This window comes from Filicampus tigris, chromosome 11, assembly GCF_054856515.1.
Source record: "Filicampus tigris isolate MCC_2025a chromosome 11, RoL_Ftig_1.0, whole genome shotgun sequence".
Classification (NCBI taxonomy): Eukaryota; Metazoa; Chordata; class Actinopteri; order Syngnathiformes; family Syngnathidae; genus Filicampus; species Filicampus tigris.
In genome coordinates, this window is record NC_141227.1 from 21,325,521 (window position 1) to 21,346,892 (window position 21,372).

General features: G+C 42.1%; 1 protein-coding gene across 2 annotated transcripts in view; it reads left to right on the forward strand.

Moving 5' to 3' along the window:
• Positions 1 to 984: 984 nt before the first annotated feature.
• The window catches only part of marchf8 (membrane-associated ring finger (C3HC4) 8), a 59,816-nt gene continuing 39,428 nt past the window's right edge, over positions 985 to 21,372 (forward strand). The window contains exons 1-4 of one of the 2 annotated variants that reach the window (XM_086044388.1): positions 985 to 1,129; positions 1,891 to 1,954; positions 2,084 to 2,213; positions 15,836 to 16,047. In XM_086044388.1, the coding sequence (XP_085900514.1) occupies positions 15,943 to 16,047 (105 nt within the window). In that variant the 5' untranslated portion in view covers positions 985 to 1,129; positions 1,891 to 1,954; positions 2,084 to 2,213; positions 15,836 to 15,942. Of the gene's footprint in view, positions 1,130 to 1,890; positions 2,214 to 15,835; positions 16,048 to 21,372 lie in introns of both variants that reach the window. The other variant, XM_086044387.1, reaches the window with a different exon arrangement.

Here is a 21,372-nt window from a genome sequence, read left to right on the forward strand (position 1 = left end):
AAATGTAGATTGACTTGCTAACCAAAACAGCAGCACCTATAGAAACATCAACAGATCATGTGTGGAAGTCTTATCGCAGTTCCTTGCTTATTAGTTTTAGAGGATCTGGTGTTATGTGGAGTCCGGCGTCTGTCCAGAACTCCTCTGTTGCTAACCAAAACAGCAGCACCAATTTCACTGCAAAATTCACATTGGAACAAACCTCATCGAGTCATACCTCAAATTAAAGCTCACAATACCAACGTTCTCACGGTGGACTTATTTTGCCACCGACGGGTTGTATGTGGATGTAATGGCCCAAAAACATGTTTTTTGCTTCTGTTTGGTGAATTCTTTTCAACCAAGCCGGACATGCAACTGCCTCCAAATTCCCTTAATAGTTGAAAACTAATACTGAGTCATTCTTGTGCCAGTGTGCTGGTTACTTTGCAACACGATGACATCTTTTCTTGTTTTGATTCCAGATGTATTAAAGATAAATCAGGAAGACTATAGAGTGTTTTGCCACCTAACATGTTTTTCTACTTGGCAGGTGAGTCATGAGGAATGTGCGGTGGTGCTCGGTTGTTTGCGCTCCTGACCCGAGTCACGTATCCGTGTCTGGGTGGTCGCTCTCCGTACCGTTTGTGTTTGCAGGGTTACGGCTCTGAGATAATTGCCCTGTGCACAAACAGGAATTGACCTTGCGAAGCCGTGATGGTCACGCGCTGGCCGGGACATTGCCATCGTAGACCACAATGCACGCCAGCGTTTATGGTGTTTTCCATTTTGACTTGTTTTTTCAAATTCAGTCACTTTTAATCCATTGTCCATGTGGGTTTGGGTTTTTATTAGTTTTAGCTTTATTTGTTTTTAAGATAGTTCTTGTTTAAAGCATCTTTTCTACCGTTAAAACATTTTTTTTTTTTTTTTTTTTTTAAACGGGCCTCTGTGCACGTTCCCATCCTAATCCCTTGATTACACGCATCCTTCTGACACCAAAGACACAAAACACGCATGACAATTTGGCAAACTCACTTCAGGCGGGAGAACAGAGGCTCCGTTGTCCCGCCCCGAGGACGGCGTGGTGGCCTGCGCATTCGTAATCAGGCCGAACGCAAGGACAAGTTTCGCATACATGGAGAAAAATGTGAGATTGTTACATTCCTCTGGTTAATAACTAACTTGACTCTGGATGGTCTTCCTGACCATAAAGTCTACACGCTCTTTGTCAAATGCCAGTTTGGGATATAGTTCAAAACAGAGACCGATATAAATAACTTCAAAACCTTTGCAAACAGCTGCACGCAAATGCAATAAGTTACTAAGTAGCCTAAATGCTTTTAAATCCAACTTTAAAATGACGCTTCCTCCAACATTCCTTTGATGAAGATTTTTTAAAACATTTTTCGAATCACTTTCGCAATATGGTCTTTTAGTACTTTCGGGAAGCTACTTTTCTCGCTTCTGCTTTGAAATGTCTTCAATCTTTTGTTTGTAAATGCAGTTAAATGTTGTAAATGTATGTTCTTTTAGTCATTTTAATCGCTACGTATATTCTCTTTGCTTTGCCTTTGAATGGCTTGAGCAGTTCGATTTGTAAATGTTTTTAGGTGTTGTGCTTTGGTTGCGTGAAGCACACTGAGTTGCCTTGTGCATGAAACGCGCATTATAAGGAACATTATAAATATATTTGATTTGGTTACTGTCAGCGTTGGTAGTGGAAATCTTTTTGCATGATTCATTTTTTTTTACATGCGTCAGTTATCGAAAAAAATGTATACGTATATACTTTGCTTATTCTTCATTTTTAGACGGGGGACCTTCAGCATCCCCACTAATTTCGAACCATGACGACGTGTTTTTTCTCTTCTCTTTCTTTTTTTTTTTTTCATTTTTTTTTTTTTTTAGTTCAAGCCTGCTGGTCTTGCTCTTCTTTCTCATCGCTCTTCCTCCACTGCACGTGAACGCGGAAGTGGGTGACGCGCCTCCACACGCAGCAGCTCCGTGGTGCTCGACTACGGAGCGTCTGACGTGAATTTCTAAGAACATCACAGCCACGCACGACCCGCGACCACCAGTGTCCGCTTTGTGACGACCACAGAGGCACCGCCGTCGCCGAGGAAGAGGCGAGGAGGACGGCTGTGTTTTGTATCGGTTGGTCGAGCCACCGGTTCCGGACGCAGGGACGGTAGTAATTGGATCCTAATCGAGCATCTCCGTGGGATATCAAGGTAGGAGCATTATTTATGATATTTTACCTTGTTTTTATTACAAAGCATCCAAAACTGCTATGTTGCTCAGATGGGTTATGATTTTATTAAATAAACGGAGGCTCCCGTTAGATTGAACTCATTGGACATTGGATTAGGCACACCTGCACATCCCAGTAGGATCGGATACAATTCCCAGTACAGACAATTTGGTATATGTATTGCTGACTTTTGACTCATATGAGGGAGGTATTAAAATGTTTACTATTGTGGTTGTTTGGTAGCTTTGTACGCTTTGCAAAATATGAGGAACTCACCCCAGTATGATGCACTGCAGTTTTTTCCACACAACTCTTGTATTGGGTCTCGTTGAAACCGCCAAGTGGTGAGTGAAAGGAGGAATAATGGATGGAAGGAAGAATGATGGATGGAGGGTGGAGGGGCCTCTGTTTCAGTCCCTGGTGGGATGCAGGCGTGCATGTACAGTAAAGGTGGCGCGTTGCATTTCATTGGCTTTTCTGTAGTGTGCAACTCAGGCTTGTTGCATGTTATGATGATGAAGATGAAGGAAATTATTTGAAGATGATGAACCTTGATGGCAAAATGTTGCCTTTTAATCCAGGAGTGGGGTACCTTATTCTTATATATCTATCTATGTATAGTTTGGAAAATTAACTATTTAATTCAAATTTCATATTGGTTCATTTTGGATGATTTGGGAGTTGCATGGGTTAATCTGCATTATGTACGTTTTGTGTTCTTTATTAGAATTTTCTTATGTTTTCTTACTTCTGTTAAATTCCTTTAATACCTAGTATATATATTAGAGGTGCGACAATTTATCATTAATCCGCAACTAATTGAGGGTCAAATGAATTGATAATCACTTTGATCAGCGATGAATCATTGTGAAATCGTTTTATTTGAAATTGTCCAAATCCTCGGAATTTCAGTCCCTCAACATTAAATATTCTGATCCCTGTCGTTCTTCATGAAAGCAGGCTGAATGATAATCTGTTCACCTTTTCTGCATTGTCAATTAGAAAAAAAAAATTGATCATTGGATGGATTTTAAAATTTCTTTTTGGAATCTGAGTAATAGTCCAATCGACAAAATAATCGATTGCTAAAGTAATTGTTAGCTGCATATTCACTGTAGGCTCTTTGCCACATACTTTTTTTGTTTAGTACTGTATAAATGTTCACATTATGGCAATTCATGACTCATTTTGGCACAACCAAGTTTCTGTTTTGAGCTGAAAGGACACCCTGAAGTACTGTGGAGGCTTGTTGGTTGAAATTGAGCATCATCCACACACACTGTGGATGGTGCGATAATAGGGAGTGTTGCAGAGAATGAGCCCACAGTGTGTGGCTAAATCAATGGAGTGTGGTTTGGCTTCCAGCTGATTGTTAGCGCGCATCTCGCGTTTCAGCGCCGGGCTGCAGGGATCATCTTTCATCCCGCCGTGTGCCACGCGTTGTCACATTCCACGCTTAATCCTTTATAAATGAGCCGCACGTCTCAGTCGGGGCCGCCACTTGTCGTCTTAACTCGACGCCTTTTAAAAAAAATAAATAAACAAAAATATATGTTGTCATCGTGACATGGTGAAGGCTGTGGTTTGGTGGTCAATGGTGTGATTGTGCAACTGTCATCTGTGTTACATCATCGCCGTCGCCTTTGGTTACGCGTGTGCCACTGTCGTGGGAGACTGAAGGCGAAAACCGCATCACCGAGTGTTAGTTGATAGCTTTTACAATTCCAGCCATTCTGCAGCGTCCTCACAAAAGCCACTTTGGGCCTACTAGCACGCAAACAAACCTTACTAGCAAATGACAGTGCTGTTCCAGTCACACTAATTAGGCTCACGTCGTGGGCATGTGTCACCCACTAGTAGCTTCCAGGACTCGAATAGTAGCGCCGCATTGCCCAATAATGTACGTAGATGTTTTCGCCTTACTGGTAACACGTAGTTGTGCTAGTCTGTCAAATTTGTGTGTAAAAATGTCAAACACTAATGGGGGAAAAAAAAAAAAAAACCATGACTAATAAGGCAGTCATTCTACTTGTCATTTTACCAGTGCACTAAATTGTCTTACAAATGAGGATAAAAAAGCGTACAAGTGCATGGACTTCACGGCGTATGTTCAAGGTATTGAATAAATACTCAAACTCTGGAAGGTGGTAGTGGAAACAAAAGTCACATTTTACTTGGAGTCATTCTACTAGTGCGCAAGCTTTGTTTTAAGGTCCACAACTTTGGCACACTCGAAGGAAAACTATATGTGAGCCCCCTAACTGTTTGCTGCTAGTACTACAAGTGAATTCTACTGGTGAAGCGCTGGAAATGTTTTGTCGGCCCTGATCAGTCCTACAAGGGTGTTGGTGTCAGCAAATTTGACAATGAGGTGAATGGGAGAGCAGCAGTGGTGTGTAATTAGGGAGTAGAGGAAGGTACTGGAGAAAGATCCCTGAGGTACCCCTAGGAAGAGAGTGGCATTCTGGATCCAGGTGCACAATGAGCTGCAGTGGAAAATAGTGCGCTGAATCGTCTTACGATACTAGCGAGGATAAAGCGTGTGCGTGCTCCATGGATCTGAAACCGGATTTCAAGGATACGGATGCTTTCCATATCGAGTCTTAGGGGCAGTGCAGAAATCAATAACTGCGGAATCCACAGACTTCTTAGCAACCTCTGCCTGAAACCGTGCCACTATTTAACTTTGAACATACCAGATTGTAGCTGTTGACCCGCGTAAGCAATATGACAGTCTTAGCGGAGGTCGCCGCCGCCGTCTCGGCTGCTCTTGTTGCCTTCGCCATGCCTCTTTACACATGACTAATCCTGCATCATCACACGGGATTAGCGCATATAGATTGGCTTCGACCCGCCCCTGTTTCACTTCACTTTTTTTTTTTTTTTTTTTTTTTTTTCCTCCCCCCGCAGGCAACAAGCTGGCGCGCTAATCTTGGTTTCGTGCTAAAGACACCAAAGATTGCTGTTGGTGTAAGATTGCTCTTTTATTTATGAGCTGCTTTCATCTTGTTGCACTTTTATGGCCACCTCTCGGGTGCTTGATTATGATTCGGGCCTGAGCACGCGCTGCAGAAGGACCTCTTGAAATTGCTTTTGTTTTGATGCCTTTTTATTCTTCAGCCGATATCAAAGAGTACAATATTTTGAGGGTTTTCCAACCTCCGCATATTTGTGGTTCGGGCATTTGCTACGGTAATTCATTTATTTTGTTTTGTTTTGTTTTGTTGAGTTTATTTTTGCAATTTGTCCTCAGTTATTTGCTACAAAAAAAAAAAAAAAACTCGAGAGTTTTCAAAAAAACTGTTTTGCTTTGCTGCCATCTTGTGGCATCTTGGGGCCAAGGAACTATGTCGAATTGAGACGAGGAGGTTCATTTAGTTAAAAGTAGTGCTTTGCTGCCATATCGTGGCATCTTGGTGGCAAGGAACTATGTTGAAATCATTTGAGAAGTTTCACTTAGACCAAAGTAGTGTTTTGCTGCTTTGACTTGAGTGTCTTAATTCAGACCAAAATAGTGCTTTGCTGCCATGTTGTGGCATTTTGGTGGCAAGGAATTATGTTGAATTCATTTGAGAAGTTTCACTTGGACAAAAGTAGTGTTTTGCTGCTTTGACTTGAGTATCTTAATTCAGACCAAAATAGTGCTTTGCTGCCATGTTGTGGCATCTTGGCGCCAAGGAACTATTTTGAGTTGAGGCGGTGCATTTCGACAAACATAGTGCTTTACCGTCATCTTGCGTTATCTTGGTGCCATGGAATTATGCTGAATTGCGTTGGGAGCTTCATTTTTGGCAAAAGTTGTGCTCTGCTGCCATTTTGGTGGCAAGGAACTATCTTGAAGTGAGTTGAGGAGTTTCATTAAGACAAAAGTAACGTTTTGCTGCCACCTTGTAACCTCAGGGTCGACCAAAGTAGTGCTGCGCCGCCACCGCCGTGAGCTTCGTAAGTACTGGTGAGCGATTTTGAAGCGTCAGCAAGCCCGGCGGAACAGAAGACGCGAGCGGCCGTAATTAAGCTTTTGAGAACACGGCGGCGAGAAAGAAGACGGGAGACGCCCGCCGAGACTATTGTGAGCTTGCAAATGAACTCTGCGCTTTCTGTCTTTTGAGCTGCGTTAAGGAGGAAAGTAATTGAGCGGCGGGAAGAATGCAAGGGCGAGTACACGAAGGCTCCATTAGGAGCCGGCTGCCGCCATTGTTGCGCACAATAGCTTGTGATGGTGCAAAGTGTCGTGCCGTAGTTGACAATCTGCAACCGAGGAGGAGTTTGACAGCTTCCATTGTCCGCCGCTGACGCCGCTTCAGTCAAAACTCACCGCCGCGGCCGTTTGATAAAATTCCCATTCTTGATCTGCTCACAAGGCACGAGGCATTTTTCAAAATTTGATATTTGATGGAAATAATGAAAACAAGTCCAAACCCTTCTAAGCATCTTTCCCCATTGAAATAAATGGAAATGCCATCCAACAAAAAAAAAAAGAAATCATTATGACTTGTTGTGTATTCTACTTGGCCACCGGGGGCAGTATAATACAGTCAAGCAGACGCAAACCAAGAGTTTCGCTACTATTGTAAGTAGAGATGGGCAACGCTGAATAATAAGCAATCTAATCGATAATCAATTAAGTCAATCATCAAATAATTTGAGAATCAAAGAATCATTTTGAGCCTTTGTTTAACTTAGAATTGTCCATTTCTGACACATTACAATTCAACCGGTAACCCAATCAGAATCGAATTATGTTTGGGCATTTTCACCACTGTCAATTTGAAATAATGTCCTTTTTTTTTTTATTTAAATTAATATTAAAGGGATGGCTATTGAAAAAATTGTCTGGATCTGATTCATTGATTAACCCAAAAATGAACTGGCAGATGAATCAGTTATTAAAAATTTTGTCACAGCTCAGTAAACGGCAATCATAATTGTTTTTCACAGAGGATAAAGAAAATATGCCTGCTAGAATTGTGATAATGTCTGTCAGCATGTGTTGATGTGCCGTTTGTGTTCAAACATCCACTGGTTATAACCCTTGACTATTCATGCTTTTCGTTAGCCGTCAGTGGCGTTCTGCATTGTGTGTTAGCATTAAGCTAACTTTGTCTGCTTGTTGAGAAATATGATTCCCTTAATGTGATATTCAATTTGAAGACTTGTTCCCTACCTGCGCGTATTTTAGTTCATAAGCCGAAGGCTTGACACATTTTCCACAATTTCCAATTCAAATGTCTTTTTTTTTTTTTTGTTTTCGTCATGAGCTCGTTTTCAAAATGTCAGCCACAGACTGTTGTCTGGCTCGCTCAGCATCTCTAGGCCAGCTGCTTCCACCCCCGTCGCTCCATTCTTCTGCTTAATCTCTCAAATATTATTGATTGCATTCCGCACGGAGACAGGAAATGGATACTGCTAACCGGGGGGGGGTAGCTGGGGTTTCAGGGCCAATGGCACTTTCATGATGCTTCCTGTTCCAGTCGTAGTCTTTTAATCTGGATGTGGGTGGTCGCGCTTCACTCCTCCCATTACGCTCATCGGAATTTTTAGATTTGACTTGTTTGACTTTTTTTCTAACCATGGATGCACTAAGAAAGCGAGTGCTGAGAAGTGGATGATGTCCATTCCGCCCCCCATGAAGCGGAAGTCAACCCAAGCATATTTTTTTCAAGAATATGTTCTATGCAGGCCCACTTGTTGAAAACAGAAAAACAGGTCAGCCGTGATCGGTCGTTACCTGAGCCCTGAGCAGTTGTGATGTCATTTTCAGTCGACAAAAGTGACAAAATGGCCGCCTCGGGAGATGGCTAAAAACGGGTGGATTAACTTTTATTCCACAAACGCGATATGAATCAGAATGCCGTGTTTCAACTAGTGGGCCTGCTGGGAACATATTCTTGGATTAAAAAAAAATGTTTGGGTTTGATTTCCACTTTAAGTGTGCTCTGCGCAGTTTAGCAGCTAGCTTGCGTCAAGCTATTATTGACACTCCCACTCATTGATGTCCCACCGAACATTTTGATTGAGTTTGGTTTAACGATATGACTGAAAGTCTTAGCACAGGTCGCCATATTGCTGTTGTCACATGACCACAAACCAGGGGCGGAGCCAGAACGTGGCTAATGGGTGGGCCTGGAAAAATCGGGGTGGGCCTGAATATCTCTCTCGCTTCGCACAATCCTTCTGTCCCGACACATCACATATTCAAATAAAATGACAAACCGAATAATATGAAGTTCAGATCTTCCTTAGACAATCACAATTCTGCCATTCTTGATATTAAAAAAAATATAATAATAATTTCATAATTTGCTAAAAATTTAAAAGTACATAATTTTTTCCTGATTTATCCGGCCTGTAATCTAATAACGCTAATCAGACGTATTCCCCCTTTTGCGCTGATTTTCACCGCGGCTCGGTCCGTAGAGAACGGCCGATTGATCTCAATCGGATGACGTCACGCGCACGTGAGTGGGAAAACCACAGCCAAGTCTCCATTTCAATGAAATGCTACAGTCCGAGGAGGGGGGCGTGTTTGGGACGCCCGCCATCCATCACCCGCGCAGAGTCGCTAGCTCAGCGGAATAGGCCCGAGGCGACCCTGCAGGTTGCCGTGGCGCCGGATGACATCATTAGGCCGTCAACGCAAGAACGAGCGACCCTCTTACACAATAGATTTATGTTCATGCCGTCTGTTAGGCAGAAAGTGGAGTGATGAGCGGCGCCTCTGCAAACGCGTTAGACGAATAAACCAAGGCGCGAGTACCAAGGATGGATGTTGGAGCATATATCATTCATCGACTCTTGGGCAAACTAACAGTCAATTAATGGATTTCATTTTCTAAATTTGTAATGGGATTAGCTCTGTGAACAGAGCTGGCAAAAGTCATCACTCTGTATTTAAGAAGTACAGATGCTTGTGAAAAAAAAAAAAAAAAAAGTGGTTCAATTAAAAGTATCAGTGTTAGAGTTGGAGATCTGCCATAAATAGTCAAAGTAAATCAGGGCCAAATTGCCCGTTGCTGCCACAAGATGGCGACAGAGTACCACTTTTGCGCAAATGAGTTCATCGACAAGATGCCGCAACGTGGCGGCAAAGCAATACGTTTATCTAAATGGAGCGCCTCGAGTCACACCAACGTAGTTTCTGGTCACTTCTTTTCGACTGAAAATGACGTCACAACTGCTCAGGGCTCAGATAACGACCAATCACGGCTCGGCTTCAGAAAACAGGTGATCTGTGATGCGTCGCTACCTGAGCACCTGCGATGTCATTTTCAGTCGAAAGAAGTGACAAAATGGCCGCCCTCCGAGGTGGCTAAAAACGCGCGGATTAGCGCTTATGCCCCAAACGCAATATTTATCCGAATGCCTTGTTTCAACTAGTGGGCCTGCATAAAACATATTCTTGAAAAAAAATCTGTTTGGGTTGACTTCCCATTTTAAGTACAAAATGCGAGTACGTTTCATCCTCTGCTCCCAGCAGACAGACAACCAAACGAAGCCGAGCGTTCAGGTATGTCGTTTTCCTTGAACTGTGTCAGGCATTTGGACTCCTCCCAGACAAATGCGTCCGTTCAAGCTGTGTCACCTGCAGTGAGTGTTTACTTCAAATTGCTTGTGGGGCATCGGCGTTTGTTGTCGCTGTGTGTTTTTGTGGCAGCTTCTTGGCCAAGCCCGTTAACCCAGCCAAGGAGAGGCGAGGGAAGTGACTGCGGCCCCCGCTTTGTCAACCCAATTAGACGCCGTCCCCGCCGCCGGTTCCGTTCGGCCGCGCGTCTAAAGCGAGACTCGTTGGCGTGCCGGCGTAGCAAATGAATAACGTCCCACGCTCCCTTGGCCTAATGTGCCGCGCAGGTTTAACAAAGTGCGTCCTAACGGGACGGCGTGCCGGGCCTCGCCGCCCCTCGACATCGTCTCGCTGATGACTGACAATTTGTGTATTGGCAACTGAATGAATCGGAGCAGGCTGAGGTTCAGTGAGGAGTATGAAGACCGATTTGAGTTGGAAAATCGGTTTCGATTCAACTCAATTGACATTTTGAAATGTACCATCCTGGAATCGGATCGCGTCCTATGTATCGAATTGTCTTTGATTAGAAGTAAGCAACGGATATAAATCGGCTTGATTTTTCTAATTCGTTACTTTTTAATTCGAGGAAGTTCAATAGTTGGGGTTTGGATAGCTTTTACATGTTTACATGTTGTTACTTTGACCAAAGCGACAGTCAAAATCTTAATCTGACCAAATCGAGTCGTTCCACCTGGAAATGTTCTTGAATCGTACCCCATGAATCGAGATACATATTGAATCATCTCTCATCGGAGAGTAGCACGCCCCTGATAATATGTATGTATATTTTTTATTTCTGCGTTTGGTTATTGCTATAGCGCCGCGATATGTTCAGTGCTAAAGAAGCGCAGTCCACATGTTTACACATCATTGTTTCACGAAAAAGTTAATTTGTTTGCGTTATTGTTGTCATTTGACTTCTGATTTACATTACAGCCTCACTTTATTGGTAGACTTTTGTGGAGCTGTCCCGGAAGTCTGCATTGAAATCTTTCTCCACACAGGACAGGGAAGCCATTGAGATTTTTCACAATTGTTTTTTTTTTTTTTTTTTTTTAATCGATCATAGGGTTGTTAACAACACTCTTGTCTATTTATTTTTCACTTTACAGGGACTTTAGTCAGCCGCTCTGCTTTGAGCTTCAAGCTAAAGGCTGTAACCAAAATGTGACAGCAAGGAAACTCTGTGTTTACTTTGTCACAAGTGCAAGCACTTTGTGTTTGTATTCTGTCTGTCAATTAGTCTTCTGTCAATACAAACTGTAACACTAACAGGCTCTCACGCAGCATAACAAAGATTTCGTTTTCCCTTGTATTCACAAACTAAAGTGAAACCTCCAAAGTCCCAACGTGATCTGCTTCCAAGTACTAATTTTGCAATAATGCACATTGTTCAAATTGACCATTCCCCCCCCCCCCTGCAGTTGGCGTTTTACCAACACCTTTTTTTTCCCGACAATGCCGTGTAGCCTGAAGACGTTTTCCACATTTGCCAGCTGAAATAGTTTGTAATTGAACATTCCAGCCATCCTCCTTTCTCTTGAACTGTGTTGCGACGTGTAAGCGTCCCGCATGGGTTAGTCATAATTACAGCGGTGTGCTTTAGAGAGAAATTCCCTTTCAAATGGAAGTGAATTGATTTGAAAGGGAATTTAATACATTTAATACAAATTGGTGGGCTGGAAGATAGTTGAGTTGTGCTTCTCAGTCATCAATTATGTCATGGGGTACAAAAACAGCAGTTATTTATTTTTTTTTTTTTTTGTGGTAAACCACTTTAGTTTCACATTCAGAATTTTTGATACCGTAGCACTTTTTTGTAGAGGGAGAACTCTGCTATGATTTCACTGCACCGCATTAATATGATCCTGAATATGTGACATATCAGTAATGGTGTTTTTTTTTTTTCCCCCCCTTCCCTTTCTCCGAAATGTCATGAATAATTCATGTTTAATTCGACAAACAATGCGGGTAATGTTCCGATGTGCGCACAACAACAACGACGACGACGCTCCACTACTTGGAGAATTGATATAAATTGTGTACATGCCGCCACTGATCAAATGTGCCGTTGGCAAAGCGCAGCCAGTGAGACCTGCGCGCCAGGTTTCGCTCTGTTGATTTAAAAAGTATGAAAATAAAAATGTGGAGGAAAAGTAAAAACATGCAAGAAGTGCTTCATTAACCTTGGACCTTTGCATTGAAAACAGACAGTGGATTTTTTTAACTAGATGTTGGAACTGGAATGTGCTAATGAAGGACTAAAAAGGGAGACGTTACTCGAGTGGCGCATGGGAGTAAATGGTGGACAAACACTTTAAAAAAAAAAAAAAAAATCAAAATTCTTGTTGCAGTGTTCATTATGTACGTAATCGGGGATGGGCAACCGGCGGCCCGCAAAAAGTCACGTCAGCTAGCTTAAGAGCTAGCTAACCAAGGGGGGCTGCAGTGGACTTGACAACAAGTAGCGGTTTAGCAGATAGTGATCAATTCTTTAAAAAAAAAAAAAAAATGGCTTCAATCTGTTCATTGCCATTTACAGAGGAGGTTGACAAACCAAGTATAAAACAAACAGAATTAAACGTGTATTAAACTAAATTACATTAACTTTGCCTTACCAAAGTCTGCTAGCTTAATGCTAACACAGCCTACTGGCTAACAAACCTAGCTATTTATATATATATATACACCTTATCTGAACTTACTAAAAAGAAAAATTACTTTAACCTTCCTTTTTCTTGTTTTTAAAACACGAACCCACCTGCTCCACTTGCAAAAATGTTTCGGCAATGAAACAAGATGAATTCATATTAAGAACTAAACAGCTTTAGCACCCTTCACTTTTTTATTTTACAGCTTGACGTTAGTTTTTACACTGAATTTTCCCCCTCACCGCTTGCCTGCCTTGCGCACAACTACTTGCGACACTAAATAAAAAATAATTATGGATGTTTAACATTATGAGTTCCTAGAGAGTCTGTTGGTTGCTTGGCAACATAGCAAATGTGATGAGAATGCATATGGCAGTGACTGAAAGGCATCCATGTTGGAATGTATTTTTATACCTCTAACCACAAGGATGTTGGATGCAGTCTGTCAAAGAGATTGACGGCTTGAATTGAGGACGTGATGGAAAATCGATGGCGTGATGTTTTGATGCCGGCTATTTCTGTGCCGAGCTGGGAATGATGCATCCCTCGGAGCTGAACTTTCAGTGACCCACTTTTAAGTGTGTTCACGGGGGCCAACACGGTGCCCCTGTTTTGGTAGCCGTGTCAAAAAGAAACTTTAATGGCGACGGAACAAGCTCTCCTTCCTTTTTTTTTTTTTTTTCCAAATGGAGATGCAATGCTAAATTGGCTAAAGTGGCTCGTCGTTCTCGAGAAATCACTTGCTTCCGGAACGTCTCCTCCCACCAGGAACACGACTTAATCACATCCTAAGTGGGCTTCATTAGCATAGACTCACGAAATGATGTTGTGCAGGTTTATTAGGAAATGCATGATGACATTTGAAGGACTGCAAAGAAAGTCCTAATATTGAGTTGTTTGAGCTGCTGTCTGGATCTGGAAAATTAACGTTGAGCCTCTGCTATTCACTGGCTGCAAAGTTTCATATTTGCTATTGTCTCCTCCTATAGCCAGCAAACTTGTTGGAAATGACATCAAGCAAACATTTTTTCTTCAATATCTTCTACTCAATTGTTTTGACAGAAAATTGTTGAGAGGGAATACACTCCTGAACTCTCGATTGATGGTTGTTGGCTGTAACCATTCGTGCGTAATCATATTCTTTCACTTCTTTTGTCGGCAAGGCCGAGAGATCAGCTGCTGCTGCCACTCTTGAATACTGGACTGCCGATTTTGTTTTTACAAGCAAAGTCTATATCTTTAGCCAACAAACTAGTTTAGAATCAACCCCGACATCTTTTGCTTGATAATGTCTGGAGGCGTTTGTTTGTAATTTGTGTGCAATTCCAGCAAACTGTTTGAATCAATCAAATGCTGATTAATAGTTGCAATTTATTTCGCCAGCATGCTGGTTGAGAACAATGTTATTGTTGAGGAAAAGTGAGACATAAGATAAAGTCAAATTTAATAAAACATTTCAGAACCAAATTTAAAAAAAAAAAAAACTAGATTTTACATTTATCAAACTAACAATAATTATAGAGAAAATGTCCATAGTTTTGGGCTTTTTCAATTAATTTTGTAAATTAGCTTGTTGGTAAACTTAGTAAACCGTTTTTTTTAATTTGTGGAAAAAACTAAAACCAATACTAAAAGTAAACTAAAATGAACCATTTTCAGGGAAAAAAAAGTATGAACCCGGTCTAATAATGAATTAAAACTAACTTATTAAAAGTCAAAATGAAATTAAAAACAACTTTTAATAAAAAATCCCAAACTATTAGAAACCCGGTTGTGAATCAACCCATGCGCCCTCTGCTAGTTGCAGACACGTGTCCTTCTTAGCAATTTTGTCTTCTTTAGCCAGTAGCTCATAGAAAATAAATCAACCCGCGCGTCCGCTGCTCATGACTGGCCGTTTGACTTTTGTGCTGACTTGCAATAGCTGCTGCTTTAGCCAGAAAATCTGTCGCGAATCAAACCCTACACCCTCTGCCGATTTGACTGCTAGCTTTGTTAGCCAGCAAAGTCACCGCGAATCGACCTCTCCGTCGGCTCCTGACTATCGTAACCTTTCATGTTTACTCGCAGTGTCTACCTCCCTCAGCCATTAGAATCGACCTTTGTGGTTTTGGGCCCGCAGACATTGACGTTCGCTATCAGCCTTGGCTAGCTAGCAAACCTTTCAAGACTGAATGATCCCCCGGGACCTTCTTCTGGTCGCAGCTTACATGCCATCTCTTCCGCTTCTTTAGTCAGCAAACTAGTCGAGACTGACTCAAATGAGACACAGCAATGAGGCGGTAATTACTTAACCTTTACGGTGCCTGCGACAATTAACATCTCAGATGTTACTATGGGAATAAGTCTCACAGGAGTCCCACTCCCTCTCTTGGAGTACTCGATGGGGAATAATATCCTTTTAGGAACATTGATGGCCCGTTTTGTCCCCTTTTTGTAACCTGCCAGGAAGACGTCTTGTCGAGATCTCGAGTGCAGCTGTAGTGCTGTAGTGTGGGGATGAGCGGACACACGCATGGTTGCACTTCACGGGCGCCGGACGATTGCCGGCAGACGAATCTCAGGTCTGATCTGACAGCATGGAGGGTAATAGCGGAGCGCAGCTGACCAGAACTTTCTGCCAGGGAAGACAGGGTTGCAATTGACCCTGACAAGGATTTCAAACAGGGAAGACCTACACTCAAGGGCGAGGGGAACTCATCGAAATTCCTTCTCCGGCCAATTAAAAACCCGATTTGTATAGTCGACCTTCATCCGTCCGGCTGTTTACTGTTTTTACCGCGGCCCGATGACTGCTGTGAAAACGGTCATTAAAAGCACACAGTTAACAAAGACGTAGTGGTTTTCTCTCTATTGGCATTGGAGGTTGTTGTTTTTTTTCCCCGATTGATCGGTATTTTGAAGGCTGTTTGCGAAAGGCTGCTTTTGTTAATTTCTCCGTGACATCTTTGACCAGCATTCAATAATTTGGACACGCTGTGAGTGAAATCAAAAGAAATGGACTAGCCAAGAATTAGCTGTTGGGATTTCATGTTGAGTTTTGGCACTGTGCTCTGGTAAATTCATCAATTATCTTGAGTGGGCTTTTGGATTTTAAAAAGATCTGTTACAGTGTCGAACTCATCTGTTTTTGGAATTATTTCTCATCCAGGATCTGACATTACTGACTACGTTTACAGGCAGTCAGGTTAAGGTCAAAATTCCGATTTCTGAAACATTCTGAAATGCCCGTTTACACGTGTGAGTGGACAGTGAGTGGTAACAGATGAACGTTCCTTCCGTGCTTTTTTTCTTTGGTCATTTGAAATTGATTTCCATCGAGCCCTGAAGCTACAACAGCGTGTGCGTTTAATCCATTTACGCTCCCCTTTTTTTGGTCCTCCGCAGGGCATTGCGGTGGCAAACCATCATGCCCGTTGAGCCGACGTCGGGACAGGAAGAGAGCGTGTGAGCGTCCCCTTCGTGCCTTCACGGCCTTGGTCGCTTCTGCTGGGATGAACATGCCACTGCACCAAATCTCTGTCATCCCCCGCGATGTCACCTCGTCGCGGCTGTCGGGCGGTGGCGGAGCCGGCAAAGTTAAGGACAAGGACAAACAGGTATGTGAGGACTTTGGAGAAGTGGACGGCTGATTGGGAAAAATTGAGAATGCGGTGGACAACAACCCTTTGATGTGGGGGTTACCGCGATGGGTGAAAATCTGCAATATGTATGAATAGATCATATTAAATATTTAGCGTTTTTAGACACATTTAAACATAGTAAAAAAATATATTTATTAAAACACACTTTATAAAGTATTTCTCAGCGCCTGTTCTCACTCTCTCACTGGTAAAAAAAAATAGTCGTAAAACATTACCCTGAGGAATGAATTTTACTCGCACAGTTCTCCAATCTAGAGGCCAAAGCGTACTTGCTTCAATTGGTTAATTTGTCAGTCCGAGTTGAAGTTTACTGTGAAACTGACACATAAAACCAAAGAGAATCAAGCATTGTTTTTTTAAACGCCAAAATATTCAAATAAACCATCTGATTTTGTCTAACTGCTAGCCTAATGCTAACACACAATGCGAATGCCATAGAAGGGCTGACGGGAATTAGCATAGATGTTACGATAATTATAAACCTTCAAACAACTGCGATTTCAACAGAGAGCTACAGCACTTATGGTTAGACAACATCAGAGAGTTCAACATTGTATTTTTCAACACCAAAGTGGAACAGCTAGCTTAATGTTAACATATAATGCAAAACGGCATAGACAGGTTTAATGGAAATTAGCATAGATGTTTTGGTAATTATAAAACGTTAAACAACTGCTACTGTGACACACTCGGACATACACAAACAGCATTAAACTCTGTTCTTTCTCTGTTTTCATGACAACTTTTTGGTGTCAGTTTATTTCATTTTGCCGTTTTCATGCTTGGCTGGTAACTGTTGTTGTTCATGGCAGCAAGATGCTGATTTTGGCTTCCAATTTGACAGCGTCACAGTCCTTTTTTTTTTTTTTTTCTTTTCATTATGTTTTCACAATTGCCTGAGCTGATTGTTTCAATGTGCTGTTTTCTGATGTTCATACTGGGAGACATTTGGGCTTTCTGCTTTAAAAATGTGCCTTGAGTTCCTTTGGGTTGTTTGGGGGAAACAAATGGCCTCAGAGGTTGAAACTTGTGAGCATTGAGCTCAGTGAGCATCACAAGCAGGGCGGGCAAAATATAGTCCAAGGGGCACTTTGACTTTGGCATTTTCTGTTTTTTTGGGTATTTTTGTTTTTGTTTTGTTTCATTGTGTGTGTATGTCTTTATTCATTCACTGCAGTTCAATGAAATGAACATTAGTAGTAGAAATCTAGACTAGGGATGGGCAACTTAAAGTACTTTGAACGAACCGTCAATGAACTGTCAACGGTTCTCGTGAAGAATAAATAAATCGCTGTTTGTGTACTTTGTTCATGATTTAAGTGTGTTTATGTTACCTGTAGCTCATCTTGATTAACTGTCACGTTAAATTTAAGTTGCGCGTCGTTAACATGAAACCGTGACTTGTGTACGGAACAGTGACACTACTTGTCTGTTTTGAAAAACTTGAGTGTATCTAAAATGAGCCGCGGTCTCTAAGGACTGAACGATTTTAGGAGAAGATTGAATTTGCGAGATTTTTTGACAGAGCGATTCTATTATTTATCTCTAGATACTTATTCATTGCAATACTATTTTGCTGTTAATAGCTAGATGCCCTCCACCCTATGGTGGTTCTCGCCGGACTTCTGTGAAAAGTATCCTGTACACCTAAGCACGTATTCTGCTCTTTCACAACGCCGCACTACACATTAGCGATTAGCGTTAGCTCTCCATCTTCTCGTGTTCTCTTGTTAGCCACTCCTCGTCGGCCTATAGCGCTAACGCTACTTATTAGAAGTGTAGCTTATTTGCCGCAAGTGCAAGTTAGCTAAGCGCCTAGCGTTCGTGTAGGCTAATGGCGGACGCCGTCGATCGCCAGGAGCTCTGAAATAAGTAACGGCAGTGATATATAGACGACGCGCTTGTGGACTTTGAACCAGTGGAACCAGGCGAACGTGATATGATATGGTTTGTCGACAATGAGGATATTGACGTCTTTGTAACTAAATAGAGGATGGTAATTACCACTCGATTTTTTTTTTTAATTAAAATAGTGCTTCTCTTGCAGTGACACGTTATTTTTACATCTTCGATTGAAACATAATGATACATTATTATTTACTGGTAAAAAAAATAATAAAATCTGCCGGTGTGAAAGCCACATTTCTAAGATCTCTAATTCTTTTGGAATTATGTCTCTGCCCGCTACAGGGGCTGAGATATTAATTATTTTGTAAGTGTTGAATTTCTGGGAAAACTTCAGGTTTTCAAGGGTGACTCCAAAGGCGACCGACGTTTTTGGGGAGCTGTTGAGCCAGGCGCTTTAGCCCTCATCATGAGTTCACGATGCCTGAGATCAAGATTTCGACCCAAATCAACAAATCGCTCAACCCGAGCAGTCACTTTGGCCACCAGGTAGCTACGCCGCGTTTCTCCAGGCCACGCTAGTCAACTCTCTGGCAATCACACGCCTCAAGTGCTCTCTCAAGAGCGAGTCTCCGTATTTTCAAGCGCAGAAACAAAGCGAGGTGCTAAGGCAATATGTGTGACAAAAGGCAGGCACAGGTGTTCTTAAGAGGCCTCTCACATACTGCATGTGGTTTATTTTTTTCTCCCCTTCCCATTACTACAAGCCTCCCGCATATTCACAATTGGGCCTTCTGACATTTTTTTTCGAAGCAAACAAAAAGTCGCTCGGCGGTAATTAATCATTCAGGCGCAGAGGTGATCTGTTCATCTCCAAACGGAACTGAACTTCATAGTGCTTTATCAGCATGACTGGAACAAGAACGTGCGGTTTCGCGGCGTATAAGTGACTGGAAAATCTTGTTGTCGTTAAAATCATTTTGATGTGCAGGAAGTTGAGTTGATAATCGGCCCGATTTTAGCCCCGAATCTCCCCTCCTGACAATCGTAGGTCGGGGCCGACTCTCATAATGGCTCCGAAGATCATCGTAGCAGATAATCCTGCCGTGTGTGATGTACTCAGCCTGATCTCGACCGCTCGGAAATTCAAAACTCTTTTCTTCTAGCTACGTGCGGGGTCTGTCCGAGTTTGGTATTCGACCGATGATTTTTTTATTTTTCTGCTGTGTGAACCGGGCTTAAGTGAGGCGGTCTTCACTTTGCTGTTGAAAGGAGGAGAACTTGAGCGGCGTCATTGTGACACTGGTGTGGAAACAGGCGTTCAGAACATTCAGAGATTCTCCCGGCACGCAGTCGTGAGGTTTGCCTCGGATATTGTTAATATAAAACATAGACTGATTTTTTTTTTACTGCTTGTATAATGAGTGTGTTGGGCAAGATTGGAACGTATCTGCATTTTATTTCATGAGCCCCTGACTGCGGGTGCTATGATATCCAATGACTTCTCAGGCAATGTTGATGGTGTGTTAAGGTGTGCAATCTTGATTAATGCTTACTTAAAAGCATCAAATATTATGTCGCCGTTCATGAATTTTCATAGTCTGTGTGCAGATATTAGCAGGAACTCATCATCTGCACATTAGAATCACATCTAACAAAATCGTCCCCCGGCCGCCTTTGGCCACCACGTAGCTCCACCCCCTGACCAAAACACAACACAAAAGTGATATCTAACAAATAATGATAAATCGATTCCCAGAAGATAATAATCATACAAAACATTTTTTTTTTTTTATAGAGCTAATTGGTGCGCTTTTGAAGTGCCGTTTTGGTTCTTTGCTCATGTGGCTGCGTCGTCTACTCTGAGGAGGCAGAAAAGAAAAGAAAGAAAGCACCTCCCGCTGGAAACAAAATACAGACTTAGCGCACGGCGGACTGGACTGCAGACCAAAGGAAAAAAAAAAAAAAAGGGGGCGTAGGTGGAGAGTGCTTACTTAGAATGCTAATGAGCTTCCCGACGTGTGCGCGTGTGTTTTGTCAGTGTTTGATTGCGTGTGCGTGCACGTGGGTGTATTTGTGGGAGTGTTTTTTTGTTTGTTGGTTTTTGTATTTTTTGTTTGTATGGGTTTGATTTTGTGTGTGTGTGTTTTTGTTTGTGTAATTTTGTTTATCGTGTGTGCTTGTGTGGTTCTGTGAATTGTTTTTGTATTTTAGTGCATCTGTGTGTGGTTGTTTTTTGTGTTGTTTGTGTTCTTGTTTTTCGTGAGCGTTTCGAGTGTGTGTTTTTATTGTTTTTGTGTTTGGCGTGTATTGTGTGTTTTTGTTTATTTTGTGTGTGTGTTTCTGCATGTTTGTGTTTTGTGTGTGTTTTTGGTGTTTACTGCGTGTCTGCATGTTGTTGTTTTAGATGCGTGTTTTTCGTTTCGGTTGTGTTTTTATTTGTCGGAGTCTTGCATGTGATATTTTTTGTGTAGTTGCGTGTTTTCGTGTATTTGTTTTGTGTGTATTTTTATTTTGTGTGTTTGTCCATTTTTTTTTTGTCTGTATTGTTTGTATATTTTTTGGTGTGTGATGTTTTTTTCTGTTTGTATGCGTGGTATTGTTTGTTTTTTTGGTTTTTAATTGTGTTTTTCGTGGGTGCTGCGTGTGTGCATTTTTATTTTGGATGCAATTTTTTGTTTTTTTTTCAAATATTTGTTTGTGTGCGCGTGTTACCGTGTGTTTGTGTGTGTTTGCGGCCAACAGTTTAGTCACACAGCATGTGCCCATCTGGCTCACTTGACAACACAAGCCCTACTTAGAATTCAACGGGCGTCTGCTGCTCATTCAGATGAAAACTTTGTTCCACTTCCTCTCCAGTTCATTTGTCAAGCTCCAAATCTCGCGCTCATCTGTGGTCTTGCGCCAAGAGGAAAAAAAGGCTTCCCTCGCATTTTTGGGCCTCAGCGAATAATTTGGTCCTCCTCTACGAGCGGCTGGCGGTTTTGATAAGGCCCGCTTTGCAGCGAGGAAGGATTACGCATGCTATGAAGTAAGCGCTTGGCAAGAGGTCGGCAGGTCAGGCTGCAAATTCGTCATACAAACATTTTCTTATTAAAACGTTTTTGCTCCCCCCCCCCCCCCCCCGACGGTTTTCGTCTCGCATCAACGTAAACAAACTTTGGAGCGTTCACATGAGCGATGTGCAAACCAGGAAATGCAAAATGAAAAGGCCGTCCTGTGGCTTTCAGTTTCACTTCCTCCATTGTTTTTCTTTCCCAGCACACGTGGAAGCAAAACAAAACTAAAAGAAATGCGTGTACTTTGAAAATTATATAACAGAAGAGAACTTTTGCCGTCACTCTCACAGGGACAATTATATTCTGTAAATATTACAATGACACTTTTTTTTTAGCAAGGATGTTGATGAACATGCTGAGAGATTTGCCAAGCAAT